This window comes from Sander lucioperca, chromosome 4 (assembly GCF_008315115.2).
Source record: "Sander lucioperca isolate FBNREF2018 chromosome 4, SLUC_FBN_1.2, whole genome shotgun sequence".
Lineage (NCBI taxonomy): Eukaryota > Metazoa > Chordata > Actinopteri > Perciformes > Percidae > Sander > Sander lucioperca.
The window spans coordinates 20,290,426-20,308,757 of record NC_050176.1 but is presented as its reverse complement, the minus strand read 5'-3'; the positions used below and the strand labels follow the sequence as shown (position 1 = coordinate 20,308,757).

The 18,332-nt window shown below is 38.4% G+C and overlaps 2 protein-coding genes across 6 annotated transcripts in view; one reads left to right on the top strand and one right to left on the bottom strand.

The window, feature by feature from the left end:
• Positions 1 to 350: 350 nt before the first annotated feature.
• Positions 351 to 7,082, bottom strand: tlr3 (toll-like receptor 3). Of its 4 annotated transcripts, XM_031302318.2 has the most exons (6): positions 6,794 to 7,080; positions 6,519 to 6,642; positions 3,645 to 4,109; positions 3,311 to 3,502; positions 1,306 to 3,155; positions 351 to 1,094 (listed from the first exon to the last, which is right to left on the bottom strand). In XM_031302318.2, exons 2-6 carry the CDS (start codon positions 6,534 to 6,536, stop codon positions 863 to 865), a joined length of 2,757 nt encoding a protein of 918 aa, XP_031158178.1. In that variant the 5' UTR covers positions 6,537 to 6,642; positions 6,794 to 7,080; the 3' UTR covers positions 351 to 862. The 4 variants fall into 4 exon arrangements, with proteins under 4 accessions (XP_031158178.1, XP_031158177.1, XP_031158179.1 ...); XM_031302317.2 differs by lacking the exon at positions 6,519 to 6,642 and having other exon boundaries at positions 6,798 to 7,082; XM_031302319.2 differs by lacking the exon at positions 6,519 to 6,642 and having other exon boundaries at positions 6,794 to 7,081.
• A 4,907-nt stretch (positions 7,083 to 11,989) lies between these two features.
• sorbs2a (sorbin and SH3 domain containing 2a) overlaps positions 11,990 to 18,332 on the top strand; it is a 67,608-nt gene continuing 61,265 nt past the window's right edge. Inside the window, exon 1 of one of the 2 annotated variants that reach the window (XM_036000952.1) lies at positions 11,990 to 12,501. The gene's annotated coding sequence lies outside the window, so the exon portion shown is untranslated. Of the gene's footprint in view, positions 12,502 to 13,756; positions 13,771 to 18,332 lie in introns of those variants that run through there. The other variant, XM_036000951.1, reaches the window with a different exon arrangement.

Below are 18,332 nucleotides of genomic sequence, written 5' to 3'. Positions count from 1 at the left end.
TTGTCTATATGCTTTTTAAGAATATCTATCTGACAATTGTGACCAAATAAAATACTAAAAATATTCTACTTCATTATGTGCACATGGTCAGATCACTAATGGAAGATGTGTTTAGTATTTGAAGCATATAAATGGTGTAGTTCATTACTATAACCACTAGATGACATGATGACACAAATTATCATTTTATTTTTCAAAACTGATTTATGCAATAATATGATCACTATACATAGAAATAGACTAATAATTGCAACATGTTTTTTTTTTTTTTTAGCTAAATTATACATTTAAAAGTCATGGTCTGCTATTACATATCAAGACAGATATATAACCTCAAATAATGTTAAAACTGCACTTAAAATAGCTTTCTTTTTAATTTTAGATATTTTATACTGTACATTACAAAACATACAGAGTAAATGACTAAATAAGAAGTGTCAAAATGTAACAGTTCAGCTGGAGTTTGTTTAAAACAACATCGGAGAACATGATGAGTTTTCTACCTTGTAGGACTTGTAGCGAAATGAAAAGAAATCACACAAAACATAAGATAGCTAGCTAGATAGCGATCTGTGTATGCAGAAACACGCACACAATCACTCATTACCATTAGAAAAAAACAGACCTTTGTTGTTTTATTGGAATTTTTGTTGACGTAAAGCTGCAATGCAATGTAAATACAATATGACAGGTCAGTATACAGTGTGTGTGTGTGTGTGTGTGTGTGTGTGTATATAGTAAGCATGACATTCACACAGAGAGCAAAATAATCTGCAATTGGTTGCAATTAGTAAAAATGGAACATACATTGGAAGTTATTACACAGGAAATTCCCCCATTACTACCAATGGGATAGGGTTACTCAATTTTGCAAACGATTAGTCATGCCAAGTGCTATGAGGAGTTTCTGGTGAAAGGCCGGCACCCTCTCCTTATGGACAGGCCAGTCCAGGATGCAGCAAGGACGCAACATGCCCCTGCGGAGTAAGAGTGAGTGAGATAACTTGTAGTCGTGAACGTCCTGCAGGAAGACCAGAACCACAGAGTCCCTGCTGGCTTCAATGACCTGGTGAAGTGCATGATGGGCTTTAAATCTGGATAAGGAGAGAGATAAGGGTAGGAGGGTTGAGAGACAACTGTGAGAACTCACTCTGTCACACATATATAACACAAGTACCTACAGTATGTAACCCTGACTAAATATACTATACCTCACAAAATTCTAAATGACATATTTTGATTTTTACTTAACCTGATGTAGAATCTATAATAATGTTTAAATGAAGCAGTGTATGTTTGATTTACCGTCTACACCAGGGATCTTTGAGAAGAGTTTCAGTGACGACAAACAAGATTTTTCTGGAATTTCTCATATTTTCCACAATGGATTGAAGCTGTGACGTGCCAGGGACTGCATCTCGATCCTCCAAACAAAACTTGCACTGGTCATTCTCTAAGGGGACCATCCTTCTTTCCACCCAGCTGCTGTCTTCCTCTGCATGTATGATGTAAGCATCATACTCAAATTCCCTGCCCTCTTCAACTGTGGCGTCGCTGAATCCTAATGTGCGATTGATCAATATGTTCCAATAAAACTGGATCCTCCAGCCTTGGAACCGCACCAGAAGCGCAGTTACTATGAGCGTGATGACAGCTGTGCTGCTTAGTATGTAAAGAGCCTGAAATGGGGTCATATCTTTGCAAGAAAGGCCGTCAAAATCCATGATGGAGCGGTTGAAATACCCTAGTGGAGTGTTGCACATGTACTGGTCCCTGAGACCTGGCACACTGGTCACATTTGTGTCATTCAACCATGTCACGAACCACAGCATGCTCTCACACGTGCAGTCAAATGGATTTTTGTCTATGACAAGCAGCCTGAGGTTGCTTAGAGGAGTTTTGAACACCTCAGGCCTCACAGCCGTAATCAGATTCTTCTGCAAATTTAAAACCTGCAGTGAGTTCAGGTCATCAAAAATTGAGTCCTTAAGCCTATTGATGAGGTTGTTGGCCAGGCTGAGTTGACGAAGGTCACTCAACCCTCTCAGAGCCTCTGCTGGGATCTCATCCAGCCCGTTACTATCCATCTCTAAGGTTGTCAACCTCAGTGTGTGTTTGAGAAACAACACCGGCCCACCAAGGTTGGCACTCTTCCACAAACGGGCAAAGTTGTTGTGTTGGAGCTTCAGCACCTTCAGGTTCACAAGCCCCTCCAACATATTCTCTCTGATGTTAGCAATATTGTTGTTGCTGAGATCCAGGAAGGTGAGGTTGGGCAGGGGACGGAATGGAGAGGGATTCAGGTTCACGGCTTCGGCTCTAAGACTTCTTGCCAAAGTCAGGAACCTAAGTTTGGGCACATTAACGAACGACATGGAGCCTAGATTGACTGTCTGGTGGTTATTGGACATGTGAATCTCTTCAACCTGGCCCAGGCCTTCAAACTCTTTGCCAGTGATATTTTGCTTGATAAAGTTGAAATCTAGAAGAAGAGTGGTGAGATTTCTCAAAACGGAGAAGCATCCAGGATTAATCTGTGCTATAGCTGTTCCTGTTAGATTTAGCTTTCTGAGAGGTGATCCCGCGAGTGAGACTAAGGTCTTTTTGGTGATGTTTCTGAGTGAGTCATATCTACTCCAGCTCATATCGAGTTCTTTAAGACTTGTCAAGCCTGTAAATGTGTACTCTGTGATTGCATGAACTGCAGTTCTCTGTAATATCAAACTTTCCAGAGCACTTAATGGTTGGAAGGAGAAATCCTTGATAACTGGTGTGGGATGACCGCCCACAAGAGCTTTTGTCAATTGGAGTTTTTTCAAACTTTTGAGCCCCTGAAATGTGTCCATGGTCAGGAGCTTGATGTTGTTGTCTGTCAAAATTAGAGTCAGAAGTCTGGACAGCCACTGAAATGAGCCTGGTTCAATTGTAACCATGCCATTACGGGACAGATCCAGAAAGGTTAGATTTGTTTTCTGTAGCCCTTTGAAGGTGTTGTTTGAGAGCGTGATCAGCTTCATCTTCCGAAGAAACAGAACATCAATGGATGACCCTGACAGCTCCGAGCAGAGTTTAGAAATAACCAGTGTGCCCATATTGCTTCCATCCATGATCAAAGTACGGAGGCTTGAAATGGGCGTAAAGCAACCAGGCTCCAACTGCAACAAAACATCACAAAGAGGCCTTGCAGTAAGACAAAAAAAGGGGAACGAAATAGACAACTGAAAGCAAGGTGCCATTTTAGATATGTTCTAGCGTTGGTTCCAATTGTGACAGTGTCATTTCATTTCCCATTTCTAGGTTAGTTTCTTACCGTTTTTAGGGGCACAGATGACATGTTGAGGACTTGTAGAAACGATTGGTTAAGAAATGAAAAGTCATCTTTCTTGAGAGTGGTGAAGACATTGAATGCCAGACTGAGGCTCACGAGGCTGGGCAGCTGAGGCTGAGAACTGAGCTTAGCTGACTGCAGTTTGTTCATGGAAACATCAAGAACTTTCAGGCTCTGTGAATGATGAAAGGAGAATAAAAAGAATGCAATGCACTAGAGGCATATCAAACAATTGTGGGTAAAATGAAGGGGGGGGGCATCAGTTTCTTGCCAGCTAATTACAAATTCAACTCATCGGTGTAACTGACATCTGTACCTGTAGTGCAGAGAAGGGCTCTCCTTGTAGCTTTAGCTTATTACTAGCCATAATCAACCGTGTTAGATTAGTGCAATGGCTCATGTCCTCCGTCTTCAGCACATACACTTGATTGTGCTCCATGTTCAGTGTCTGCAGCAGGGGCAGAGTCTGGCACAAACCCGGGTCCAGCTTGGTGATACTGTTGTACCCGATATTGAGGTGGAGTAGTCCTGGGTATGGGGTTAGTGTCGCAGGGGGGATCCCCTTTAATCGGTTGTGAGACATATCCAGGCTGGTGATGTTCCTGGGAAGGTCTGGAGGGACCGCACTGAGGCTGAGGTGGCGACAGTCAGCTCTGCCGTCTTGCACATAGCAAGAAGTCTTCTTCGGGATTGCCACGCAATTGTGCGGTCCCGCCATTAAATAACATATGGTGATCACCACCGGGAGAAGGGAACAAGGGGCACGCATCATTTCAAAAACCTTTAAAAAAAGAGAGACAGATTCAAATTAACCCTTGAAACTTTTTTGGGCAACTTGGGGGCAGCACAACAAGAATGACACTGACATATCATATTCTAAAGGTAATATGGCAAACACGTTTGCAAACAGTTACACATTCTACAGGAAAAAAGCAACAATAGGAAATATTTCGAGTTGTGTTTCTAACAAAATGCAAGTCCAATATTATAATAGTGTCTGTTGTAGACTCGACCAACTGCTGAAGGGATTCAAATGTCTGGCTGTTCAGCCACTAAATGCTCCATATTTGCATCAGCTAGTTGCTAGCTTTGTCTGTCTGCTGTTTGGTGCTGTCTGTTAGTTGCCACTATGGAATGCCATTTTATTCAATATTGAATCAATTAAAAAATACTTTGATACATATGCCTATGAAATCCAACCTGAAATAAATAAATGAGGAAACAAATATGTAAATATATAAATAAATGTGAAAGCGATCTTTTCAGTTAAACAGCAGAGAAAAGGTGACAAGCCGGGTTCAAAGCACCGTGAGGTCCCAGTCTTTTCAGCTGCCGTTGTAGTTGAGTTTCGCCAACAGAAGGTGACTGTCAGCCAGGCACCGAGCACCATGAGGTCACTTCATTTTAGAGGTCACTGCAGTTAAATTTAGCCGACAAAAGGCGACAGTCCTGCGGCGACAATGTCACATTATGAAATAAAAGTGCCCTGAAATAAATAAATGTGTACTTATAATATAAAAGTCCCCTGAAATAAATAAAAGTAAAACCTATTTATTTATTGAACTATATTGACTACCTTATAAATTTATATTTACATTTATTTATTTATTGCCTCATTAATCTATTTCAGGAAGTATTTCATAGTAGTGCTGGGCGATATGGAAAAAATCTAATATCACGATATTGTTGACCAAATACCTCAATATCGATATTGTGGTGATATTGTAGGGTTGACAATTGGTGCTTACAAAAAAAATTTACACAATGAGATTTTTGATAAATAATCATCATTAATGTGTATACAATAACTAAGTGGGTAAAGGCAAATAATAGAAAATCTAGAACAGTCTGGTAAATTCAAAAAATGACATCACTTTACTGTAATCCAGCCATTCAAACCAGGGACAGACAACACTCGTGTCATATCACGATATTATGATATCCAAAATCTAAGACAATATCCAGTCTCATATCACGATATCGATATAATATCGATATATTGCCCAGCCCTATTTAATAGGCATATTTATTTATCTATGTATTCATTTATTTATTTAATGTTGAATAAAATGGCATTCCATATCGTGCTGCTACTAAGAGTGAATCCTAGCAGTAAAATGGGGGAACAACAATGAGCTTAAATCATCATATGAGCATATTTTACCTTGACCGTCAATTGCTTTATTGTTAATTTAAAATATTGATTAGTGCTTAGAGCTGGGCGATATGGAAAAAAATCAAATATCACAATATCTTTTACAAAATACCTCAATGTCGATATTGTGGCGATAGTGTAGTGTGTAGTGTGACTATTGATGCTTTCACAAAATATTAACACAATGAGTTTTGATAAATAATCACCAGATAATGTGGATACAATGACTAAGTGGGTAAAGGCAAATAATAGAAAAGTTAGAACAGTCTAGTAAGTTCAGAAAATGACATCACTTTACTGTAATGCAGCCTCTAAAACAAGGAAAAGACCACTTGTGTCATATCACGATATTACGATATCCAAAATGTAAGACAACATCTAGTGCAGGGGTCACCAACACGGGCACCAGGTAGCCCCCAAGGACCACATGAGTAGCCCTCAGGCCTGTTCTAAAAATGAAAATTGAATATTGATATTATCTGTTTCCCACCTTGTTAAGTCATTGCTGGTAATATTGATAATGAGAAATCATTAACGTGATCAGTGTCTTCACATAGATGAGTATCATTAATCATTAATAATCATATATAACTAAAGGCAAACTGAGCAAATTAGTTATTTCAGAAGAGCGTATCAAACTGGTAGCCCTTTGTATGACTCAGTACCCATGAGGTAGCTCTCAGTTTCTAAAAGGTTGGTGACCCCTGGTCTAGTGTCATATATCAATGTGATATAATATTGATATATTGCCCAGCCCTATTAGTGCTGCTTTAATATACAGATATTGCCACATTACTAAATAGTGAGGAAAAAAAATTCGAATTACGTTCTATTCCTGACATTACAACAGTATATTCAGAAACAGAAATTTTGAAAGTGTCTACAGAAATCTCTCTTCCAAAAACATACAGATTTGTTATTAGGCTAGGCTACTATCAACAATTGTATGATAATCATAGCACTGAGTGTCACATTGACAATCCACACACCCCAAGAAGGCTAATATTTGGGATATAAAACTTGCAGAGCTCTTACCAGAGTTTGCCTTTGCATATTATCTTTTGCATCTAGACGTCAACTTTAAACCGAAGGCGATCACTTCCAGCACCATATCTGTTCTTCGTCTCAGTATACGCTTATGAAGCGCACACTGACAAAGCTAGATATTAAGGAAATGAGAGGCGGCAACTCCGGTTTCACTTCCACATCACTGTCTAGATCCACAACAGAATTTAACTGTTTCATGCAGGTGGATAAACACAAGTAGGTTAGGTAGCCTATTGGAAAGTTTGAATGAAATTCAAACTTACTTACTTCAAAGACTGGACCCAGTGTGAAGGACTTGAGATTACTAAACATTCACAGTGGCTGATGTAGGCTAATATAACCAGGCTCAAGAAACCGATAACGCTTAAATTGTTTAGTAAGGTGTGGCGTAAACAAACAGGCCAAGTCGTGTTTTCGTTGTCACGCACAGTCTGACATGGGTTAGTGACGTTACCTAAAAAGAAAAACCCTGTTTCTACGCCGTAATGTAGGCTTTGAGGCTCGGTTGTTAATCGCGTGTAAAAAAAAACTAATCTTTAAATCTGTTTTAGCAACTAGCTTATATAAAAGATTAGTTTACGACATGAATTCTATTCTATTCTATCTACAAGGTCACATTCGTGTTGATTTGAGAAAGTGATGGAAGAACTGTTGCGACACTCACCACTGTGTGGGATACATACCGTAAGTAAATGAGTAGACGTGCAAGACAACTATTGTGGAGGAGCGAAGCTGCAAGCTTGCTGTAAATTGTGTTAGCTATAAAGCCTCTGATAAGTTTGAAAGAACACGTTTAAGATATCTGTGTATATGTATGTGCTGTCTGATAGACTACATGTATTGTAGGCTATTTTTAGATTTGTATGAAATTATTTCAAACTTTTCAGGCGATGAATCATTTGAAAACAGAGCATGATCCACACCTACAGCACTGTATTGCATTGTCACTGTAGATGACAATGCTTAAACTTGTCTACAGTCCATGATGTGTCACCCTTTCTGGAAAACCAGTCTTGTTCTGGAATGCCAGATACTACCTCCAATCCACTTATCAAACATTATATTTGAAATATGATCAGATATTTCCAGGACTGAATTCAAATAAGTAAATACATGTGTAAATTGCACAAAAGATATTTGGCTCTGTAACTGAAATGAATTAACAGCTCAACAGCTACCTTATTCAGGATCGGTACGTGCAATTATGGTTTCATTTTATTTGTTAAGCCCAAAGTTCAACTATGAGATGACACTGATAATACACACCCTTGCAATCATGCATGAGCAGCTGAACAATCCAAAAAAAGTGTGACCAAATAAATGCATGTTTCTCTTCTCAGAACAGCTACTGCCCAAAAACAACAATATAGCTCATTATTTTTTTCCCTAGCAAATGGAAGTGAGTGATTCTCTCACCTGCGGCATGAAGTTCCCTAAAATAGATTCTGCAACAGCAAAGATGCAGAAGTAAGACAACCCCGTAGAAACCATAGTAAACACTGCAGTACTTATTGAATACCACTTTAGGTTAGTAGGCTACACCTTAAAAGAATACAAGATAAAATGTTATTTTTGTCCCAGTTGTGCATATCATTTACAATCACAGATTATATTTCCGCATTTGCCCTGGGGCAGAAACACTGCATTAAAATCTATAACATATTGTAAAAAATAGAATCAATAGACCTAGGGTGCATTTTTTAACCTTTATACACCAAGGGTATGTGTGCTGAGCAAAAGTACTCTCTTTCATCATAAGCACAGTCACACACACAAACTGGAAGCTGCCAGTGGCAACACACTCTCAAGGGCACTTTAAAAGTGCTGATGCAGGGGGTGGGTGTTATCCGTTCTACTCCTTTGGGCCAACCACTGAGTCGAAAAACAGAAATCTTTCTAGTCATATGATAATGTTTTATTCTTCATAGTTTTATTACATTAGCCTACATAACTTTGAACGCCCTCATTCAGAACACCAGAGAAGTGAAACTTAAACTGGACAAATAAACACAAGGTTAGTTTGAAAGAACCACTAGAGGGCAGTAAAATACTGTTATTGAGCAGCTCTACTTGTCTTCCTTGTAGGTATGCAGCATGTTTCAAGCTTTGTTACAAAATAATACAACAGATACTCTTTCTCTGATAGTGTATATGCAAACTGTAGCATATGATCTGTTGTTGCTCACCTGCAACAAGTTTCTCTGCCTTTGTTTCTCTTGTTGCAGTGTGGCTAATCATTTCTGTATTTTTGGGGATTGTGGGATTTGGCATTTATACGTGACTTTTTGGGATTCTTATTTTATTGGGAATTGCCCAACAGCCTGAGCCCTAATGAACACTATGGCCTGAGTCGGTGAGTGACAAAATGAGTTATCAATGTTTTTTGGGGTCTAATAAGACACGAAAATAGGCCATTATATGATGGCAGATGGTAGAGACGTGACAGGAAACAAGGGGACTCCTCTCTGTTGCATGTCACCCTCCTCTGGTGACATAAAGTCCTGTTAGTATAAGATCCCACACTGCCAGAATTCAGATTGTTATCATAACTGTACAATATGGGCATACATGTAAAATGAATAATTCATGTTGGGTGTCCTGGCCTATAGGGGTCTGACTGCGTAATCACAATGTTCCCAGTTCAGGTCCAGCGAGGACCTTTCTTACATGTCTCCCCTCTTTGGGTGACTCAAACCAGGTAGCTCCAACATAGCTATACTTGCAAAACTATGAAAACATCACCCAGGGTCAACAAATCTTGTTAATCAGTTTGTTTGCATTTATTTTGAGCTTTTTTTGCTAAATTGATCTGGGTCATCTAGGACTGTTAATCATTTATTTCTAACACATTATTTTTTCATTTCTTTTTTTGTTTAACCCTCTGAGGTTTAAAGGCATTTTTACACACATATATATATATTAGGGCTGTCAGCATTAACGCGTTAATCGCGATGCGATTAAGGGCCGCTGCGATGCGATTCATTTTTTTAAATCGCATTAATTGCATTAATCGCAGAAATTCAGAGAAATTAAAAGAAATTAATCGTTTGACAGCCCTATTTAGGAGTTACTAAACACTATATTGACTGTGATAAGGATAGGGATTTTTAGTTTTTTAGTTAGGTACTTGGAGGAATTGTGCAATAATGACAGATTCACACATTTTTCTTTTGTTTACAGTAAATAAATAATTACAAATCTTAAAATCAAGTTCATAAAGTAACTTTCTTTGCATTCATTTGATTCCCAGTCAAGATACACTGGTAAGAATTGCTTTCGATTGTTAATATGTACTTAAAAACTGTTCTGAAATGCAAAATAATAGAATTTTAATCATGTGATAAAATATGCGATTAATCGAGATTAACTACAGACCTTCAGCGATTAATCGCAATTAAAAAAAATTAATCGTTTGACAGCCCTAATATATATATATATATATATTCACATTTTAAGGGTATTTGTATATAACCTGATCCCCATGTGTTTCATGTCAATATGTTCAGAACAAACTCAGCTTTCTGTAAAGTGAGGCCCAAATTAGTTCCAGAGCAATGTGTAAAGAGATAATTTGGTCCTAAAGCTGAAAAGTTGATGGTCGCGTTTTAAATTTTCTCAAATCTCTTGTGAAAACAAACCTACACTCAATTATTTTGGTGCTTGAAATGAATAAACAAAAGTCTTGGGTTCGCAAAAGTAGCGTAATATATGAATCAAATAGTAAATACATATCTAAAATGATAGATGATCGCTTATTGAATACGAGTGTTGTTAAACATCGCTTGGACTCGCTGATTTGTCCTCAGAGGGTTAAAATGATGAGTTAGTTATTAAAAAGTGTGACTCTTAAATGAAATACATTTCCCCCCAAGATATACATTGCAGTAAATGGAGTGAAACCAATTTATTGAACAGTATATTATATCACAACAGCTCTAGGCTGCAAGTAATTGCATTACTGAGACAGTCCAAGTAGCAATAACTCTGGAGATAACCACATGGCCAAACCCATTTTAAAAGGTCAGCAGTTATGTAAAAGCAGATGTGACCTGCTGCTGGTGCTAGATGAGTCACAAATTGGAACCACAGATGATCAACAAACTCTGCACTACTGAAAGAAAAATCTATTAGCATCTTGTAATTGATGGGTAAGTGATGTGTCATTGCGTCCTTCAAAGTCAGTCTTTTCATTTATAAGTGAATTTCACTTCAAACTGAAATAGTTATTTTTTAAATAATTGCTTTAACATCCTGTTGACAGTACGCTCCAACACTGTGAATATCTTTCACTGGAATATCCGCTGTGGTATTTAAAATCTTTAATCATACCAACAGCCACTTTGAACCACACTGTGTTAATTAGCTTGACATCAGCTGTCTTGCAACAGAGCACATGTCCCATCATTCCCAAGTATGCCATTAATCCAAACCAACACTGGCATGGTTCAAAGCCACACTGTGTGTCAAATGGCTGCTTAAATTAATCACTTATTTCACTGACATACATAATTAACTTTGATAAGAAGAATTTCTAGCCTTCTTTTAAATTCATGTTCAGATGTTATCAGATACTCTACACAGGATAATGTGAAAACCATAGATATAAAACGGTTTTATATCTATGGTTTGAAAATCTCTTTTTAGCCAAGCTAGCAGCTTTAGGGATGGCGATGTTGCTTTGTTGGTCGACCACTTCAGTCCAGACTGATATATCTCAACACATGTAATATTGGATGGATTGCCATGAAATTTGGTATAGACATTCATGGTCTCCAGAGGATAATTCTTCATGACTTTGGCGATCCCCTAAATTTTCCTCCAGAATCACCATAAGTGTTCCATTGTGGTTCAAGGTGAAATACCTTTACAACTATTGGATATATTTGTATGACATTTGCTACAGATATGTAAGGCCCCAGGAAGTGTTGATCCCCTGATTATCCCTCTGGATTTCCGAGAAATTTGGTACAAGCATTCTTGGTCCCAGATTATTGATTATGTGGAGATTTATGAAGGGAGGACACTGACCCTGTGGCCTTTTCTTCACATTTCTGTCTCTCTCTCAGATTGTGGATGAGAGCAATAGTGTTGCATATATTTGTTGTAATTCCACAATGTGCAAAGCAGGAAAACTTGCCCGAAGAAAAACAAAACTGCAATAAACTCCCCCCTCAGCTTCCATAGTCACACAGACGAATACATACATGCACCTTTCTATCCCCTCTCTTTTCCTCTTCATCCTTTCTTCAGATAAATAAAGCAGGTCCTTTCGGGATAGGCCTCAGGCCACCTGATTGGTTTAGCCCAGTGCTTAGCCCTACTGTAGGCAGCTTACAGGGCTTTGTGCCAATGGCTGGATTGCTGAAGACCTGTAAAAAGTGGAGAGAGCTAGCATGGTCAGGGTGGTGGTGGTCAAGTTAGGAATTGGATTTAAAAAAAAAGAGAGACATTGAGTCGTCTTCTGCAGAAAACACAGCTATTAAAATAAACCAAAGCAAAAGGCACATGGGGATAGGAAGGGCTGTGATGAGAACCAGAGCAAATGATGCAGCAGGGAATTGTTACAGCCCCGTTCTGTTTTAATACGGGCTAAATCATGAAGTGCACTGACAACAGCTCAGGAGGGGAAGGAGGCAAACACAGGCACAATAAGCTGACAGGAATTACATTCACATCAGATTCTCTCAGGAGAAACAACTTGACACTGGAATGAGGGATTAAAGAAAGGAGAAACACCCCCTACTGAACTGTGGACTGAGTGACAGGCATTGCTGTACATGTTTCACTTAGCCCGAGTGTGGCTAGTGCGTGTCATGCGAACGTGTGATTGAATCCACTCATGCAAGAGGGATAATTGCTCCATCAATGGGCGCGTGTGTGCCACATTCTTCATCTTACCGGCTCGGGTAAATCTCCTCTCCCTCATTTGCAGACTGAATCTCCGGAGTGTTGGAATGCCTCGAAACCAAAGGTGAGTTTCCTCTCTCGGCTATTCACTGCTATTATACATGGGGGATGGTAACCTATGTTATGTAATCCTGTACATTACCTTACACAGTAACGTCATTATCAACGTGTTCAAATCCTCACTCCACACTGATATACACCAGAAAGATTGTGCACTGTACGCTCTCATATTGTGTGCCTGTGCCTGTGTATTTACTCCACGAACCTCATAAAGTAGCTAATGGAGTTAATTGCAGTCTCACAGCAGTGCATTGTAATTGTCTGACGTAATGGGCATCTACTGTATAGCTCAAGTGAGTGAAACAAAAACAAGAGCAAGGATTCCTAAAAAGCAAATGTCTTTGTTAGCTTGACTTTGCACTGATATTTTAAGAAAAAAAGGGATAAATAAGCTGCTTCATCTTCACATGAGCCATGGTAAAGACGAAACAGCAAAAAAAGGCTAAGTGAGATGAAGAGATTTTAGATGTGGAAGAGGGAAAGGGCAATGTCATACAAGGAGCGGTGCAGGCATGCAGCAGCAGCAGCTATGTTGTAGTATGTTCTCTCTGCCCTCTGCAGAAAAAAGACACTGCAGCATATATCTCCCCCTCCCCAGTTTGCTGACCAATGATGTATGGAGGTTAGATTCCCAGCTCTGCGACTGGTGTCAGCCACTTCAGGGGAAGGAAGGGGCATATGGTTAAGAGCAATGTATGTGCATTTTAATTTCAATCTCATGCTGGAAAGAATACAGAACATGGATGATTACTCTTTGTGTTCCTCATCAGATTTCTCCCTTTATTAAGCACTTGGACACACACATTACATGGATGACTCCACAACATGTCACACTGCACATACGATGACAGTTGTGAACAGATGTAGCATCTTAAGGATTATGGGAGCTTTTATCCCTGATTGTGATCAATGAAACCCACACGACAGCAAAACAAACAGACTTGCTACGCTACTGAAAATGATAGGATTTCTTCACCTCAGCGAAAATGTACACGGTCAGCTGTAACTGTTGTGCAATTATCGACACATTCATTGTATTTTTTTAATTTTTTTTATTTGTGCATTAGCTGATGGTATGTGCTTCTTATCACTGGCTAGTGCTCACTAAGTGCTGACTTGGGTCTCTTCTCACTATAAGTGGTCCCCAGGGGTGACAGGACATCAATAGCAAACTGGAATCAGCAGCGTGGATCTACTACTGTGCTGTTAACTCTCTGCAGTGCAGCTAAGTAAAATGCAAGAAGAGACAATTTAGTGTGTGTGTGTGTGTGGGGTGGGGGGGGGGAGCGCAGCTGGAAATATGGCAGATACAATGAAAACCATATTAGGGCTATAACTTTTTTTCTCAGCCTTAAAAGTCCCTTTTCTTTTTCAGAAATAGTTAAAAATGACATGTATTCACTTTTAACAATTACTTGAAACAGAGCGAGGCAAGGAAATCTTCACATGAAGCTATAACCACTACATTAGGCGTATCATTTGTTTCAGCAGTACAACTTTTTGTTATTATAGCTACTGCATATGTATGATGTGTACAGTATAAACATATACAGTACAGGAACCAGAGATTTAAACCTGCATTAACAGATTTTTCAGCCATGTGGGGTAAACAGAAACCCGCTGTAAACACAACATTTAAATTGTTAGCAAACTGTTAACTATTTACACATCCAGAAGATACAGAGTAACATCTCTGGGCAAAATGCACAATATTTTCTCTATTTTTAGCTCTGTTTTTGGTCTCCACCAACTGAAAATCTGCAAAATGCTCCACTGTGTTCATCAGCTAGTTGCTAATTTTGTTTGTCTGCTGTTGGTGCTGAGCAGGTAGTGTGCTGTGGGTTTATCAAACAGACTATACAGTCTTTGGTTTATCAGAGCTTTTTCATTGACAGCTGATAAGAGCAGTGGGCATGAACCAAAACAGTAAAGCAGTGAAACAGGCTAAAACGCACAGTAGAGCTGGGGGGATAACTCTCTGTGGGTTCATCACTACGAGTTAACATGTATCACATTAGCTCATGTGTCATCACTTCCGGGATTGCTCCTTTGCCAATGGAAATTCCGCCGGATTTCACTGTTTTCTATACTAACTATGGTTAACTGCTCCTCAGATCTCTGCAGGGTAAATCCAGACAGCTAGCTAGACTATCTGTTCAATCTGAGTTTTCTGTTGCACGACTAAAACAACTTTTGAACGTACACATGTTCCACCAAAACAAGTTCCTTCCTGAGGCTATTTTGCAGCGGCACCGTGGCTCTGTCCGGTGCTTAGCACCGCTCATGACGATTGTGATTGGTTTAAAGAAATGCCAATGAACCAGAGCACGTTTTTCTCCCATCCCGGAATGCTGTGTGGACGAGCCAGACCTTCCTCCATGGAGGAAGATCTGACAAAGCGAGACTAGTTTCAATCTGAATCATGAATAGGCTGCAAAATTGATGTCTTTGAAGGGCTATGTGATGAGAAATGTGTGCCTGACAGTGCCTTGAGCATTGTCCACCTGTTTTGCAGGGACATCTTAGTTGTGTGAGGAGTTGACACTGCGAGGCTTTGACCATGTGCTAAAAGCTGTGAGACAAGTGGCCTATTCAGAGGGAGATTACACTCTTCTAACACCAAACTAAGTGTGTGAAAGGCAGGCAGAGCTTTGTGCCAGTACCTTAAGCTACAACAGTCTGGTACCAACAACCCAGCCTGTCAGTGATAGTTAGCAGATGGGACTTATTGCCTTCTTGATTAAAGAAGCCATGTTGTGTGAGGGATTGTTTAAGGTGTAATGGTTCCATTGGGTATATAAAATAGGATATCATAATAGAGAACTTTAGCAGACCATCAGAAGTTCTCAAAGTCAAGTATACATTAGCTGTCTTTCATTATCCTCATTTAGGAGGGCCATTATGTTGCAGGACGCTCAGACATATTATTTTAACAAGTGGCTGCAGATCTTTTACTCTATTTTCTCACATGATTTTTAAGTGCTGGTTGAATATCACCATTTCCCAACAGAGCACAGTATACCGAATCAAACAAGGAAGGAAACAAACTAAAAAGACCAGAAAAAGTAGATGTGACAAAAAGCAAAAAAAAAGCAATAAGATGTACTATTCTGATAGGATTTTGTGGAGATTTCATGAATAAATAAATATATAAACATTCATGACATTTTTCTTCCGTTCACTAATAAGTTCATCCCTCTTTGGCTAAAAACACAAATATTTCTCTGGGTCATGTGGTCAAAAGTGATTTAGCGATTAAGTCTCTTTTGATGTAGCGGAGCAGCGCTGTTACCAAAGAAGGAAGAAGGAGATTCATGGGTCACATTCCACATCCTAAAAAAAATCTCAGCCTGAACAGATTGCTTTGCCCCACAGACAGCAGGACAATTTGCTACTTGTACATTAGCATTATTCCCATGTCCTTTAAAATGTCTGTGCTAAAAATGTACTGGCTGTGACACAACATACTGGAACTTAATGTGCTGTGATAGCTTTTGTGACAGAGATAGCAGTCATTTTCTCTGCTGCTTATCCTGTATAGAGTAAAGTGAAAAGAAAATAGTACATTGTTAATTTTTTAGTCAATCCCATTTCTTCCCGCAACTTTTCAATTATTCTGTATCAACATTTTTTTTTTTTTTTAATACAAATATCTTGCTTGTTCAGATCTCCTTACACAGACTCGGACAGGATTTTTATTCATGTATTTACATTTTTAAACTGGTGCCTATAGAACATTTTAAGTGTTTGAAAATTAATTTTCTAATGAAGTTTGCTATTTAATTTTAAAATGAGTAGAAATTGCATTATGATTTTAGTTGTGACCTACATATTGCTTGTTTAAATGGAAGATTAGGCTGCATTGTTTATATTGCATTTACATTTAATATTGTCCACTCTACAGCATTTTAAGTCTTTGAAAATGAAAAGTAAAATGGAATTTGAATTTAAATTCTCATATTGTTATCAAAATGCATTATCATTTTAATATAGCCATAAAATGCCCATACAAGGATATGTAAATGAAAATTGGATTATTGCATTAAAATGATATATATATATATATATATATATATATATATATATATATATATATATATATATATATATATATATATATATAATATTGTGGAATTAAATTTTAATTTTCACATTTACATTATCATTTGAATTAAGTCCCCCATAGGCTTCCATAGCTGCAATTGTTTGCACCATCATGTGCACAATTGTGTACCACTTCTATTGTAGGTTTGGTCTGGATTAATCCCCTCCTGTTGCCTCCTAATGAATGTCCCTGCTATCCCTCGCAGTGCAGGTCTGATAGGATTAATTGAGCCATTACTTAATTACAGGCCAGAAAAAAAAGCTGAAAATCTATGAAGAGGATTTACAGCTTTAAAAATAAATCAAGGACAGAATTCTGAAGCTGATCTTTTCTTCTTTTTTTGCATAAATACTTTCCCCTAACAGGCTCATTAGCAAGTAAATGATGGAAAGAGCTGGTAATGCGGTTAATTCTGCCAACTCTGTTTAAGCAACCACAGCTGTTTTCTCTACTGCTGATATGGAACATCACAATAATTACTCAGTATGTGAACATGGTGTGTGCAGAGATGGGCAAAAGGACATCAATATATGTGCAGTTGTTAATTGCAAATCTTTTGCAAAAATTAGATGAAATAAATGTCCAATGATTTGTGTTAAGAACTGTGTTTAATTCCAATATTTGTACATTGCAAAGAAATACTGCTTTAAAGCTATTAGTTCCACCATGGTTTTGACATTTTCATTTCTGTATGAAATTTCACAAACATTAAAATAGGCCTTTTTCATGGCAGATATTTTAAATTATCTCGGCATTTAAAGCACAAGTGTAAATAATAAGATTAGTGATGGCTGACTTCCATTTAGCAGCACACCCATAGATATTAAACAATATTTTATATATATCCATATCTATGAGCACACCCACATATAGGCATATGCGGTATGAAAGTGCAGATGGGTCTTAAAGGATAGAAACCTTGGGCCAAAGATAGTTTTGGCTTTTACTGTAACTGTATTCAAGTGTGGAAGTCCTTCTGTACATTTTTTTAATGTCCAGGGTGTCTCTCAGCCCTACAATAGGAGTAATAGAATATGAAAAGTCTAACAAATGGATGGATAGATCAATAGAGATGATGCCCTCTATTGGCTGCCTTCAGAACAACTAGAAACTCCATCTACTTTAAGGATGGAAATGTGTTTGAAAACACAACAATGGCGAATGGATACATATCCCAGAATTTGACCTAACAGTACAAATTCAGCTGCAATAGCTGGGAGCGCTAACACCTGAGCATCTCAAGTGACACATCAAGCACACAGCTCGTCCAAAACTGTCAGTACTCTCTGTACTCTGTGTTCTCGCCAAGATAAACAAGCATGATATCCACCAGAATACAATGATCACCATGTTATGCTCCCATGTTTGCTTGTTTTTTTTGGTTTGTTTAGGTGTCCCTAGTTGGTTGTGTGGAAGCTATGGGAAAGAGCATTCCCACCTTTAGGTAAAATCTGAATTTGGCAATATTTCAGCTTTTTATTGGGGTATCTAGGTTCGCATAATGTTCATGTAGAATTTATGTATTGTAGATTTTTCTGTTATAACCTTTTATAGAATGAACTACTGTATGTTTCATTCACAGCTCCTGCGTAATGATGCCTGAAGACATTATAGTTGACTATGGACCATAACTTCAGGTGAATTTAGTGGGACAGTTGATACTGGACTGAATTGTCATTGGGATTCATGGATCATGCTTGTAGGGTACTTCTAAACATATTGTGTTTGAG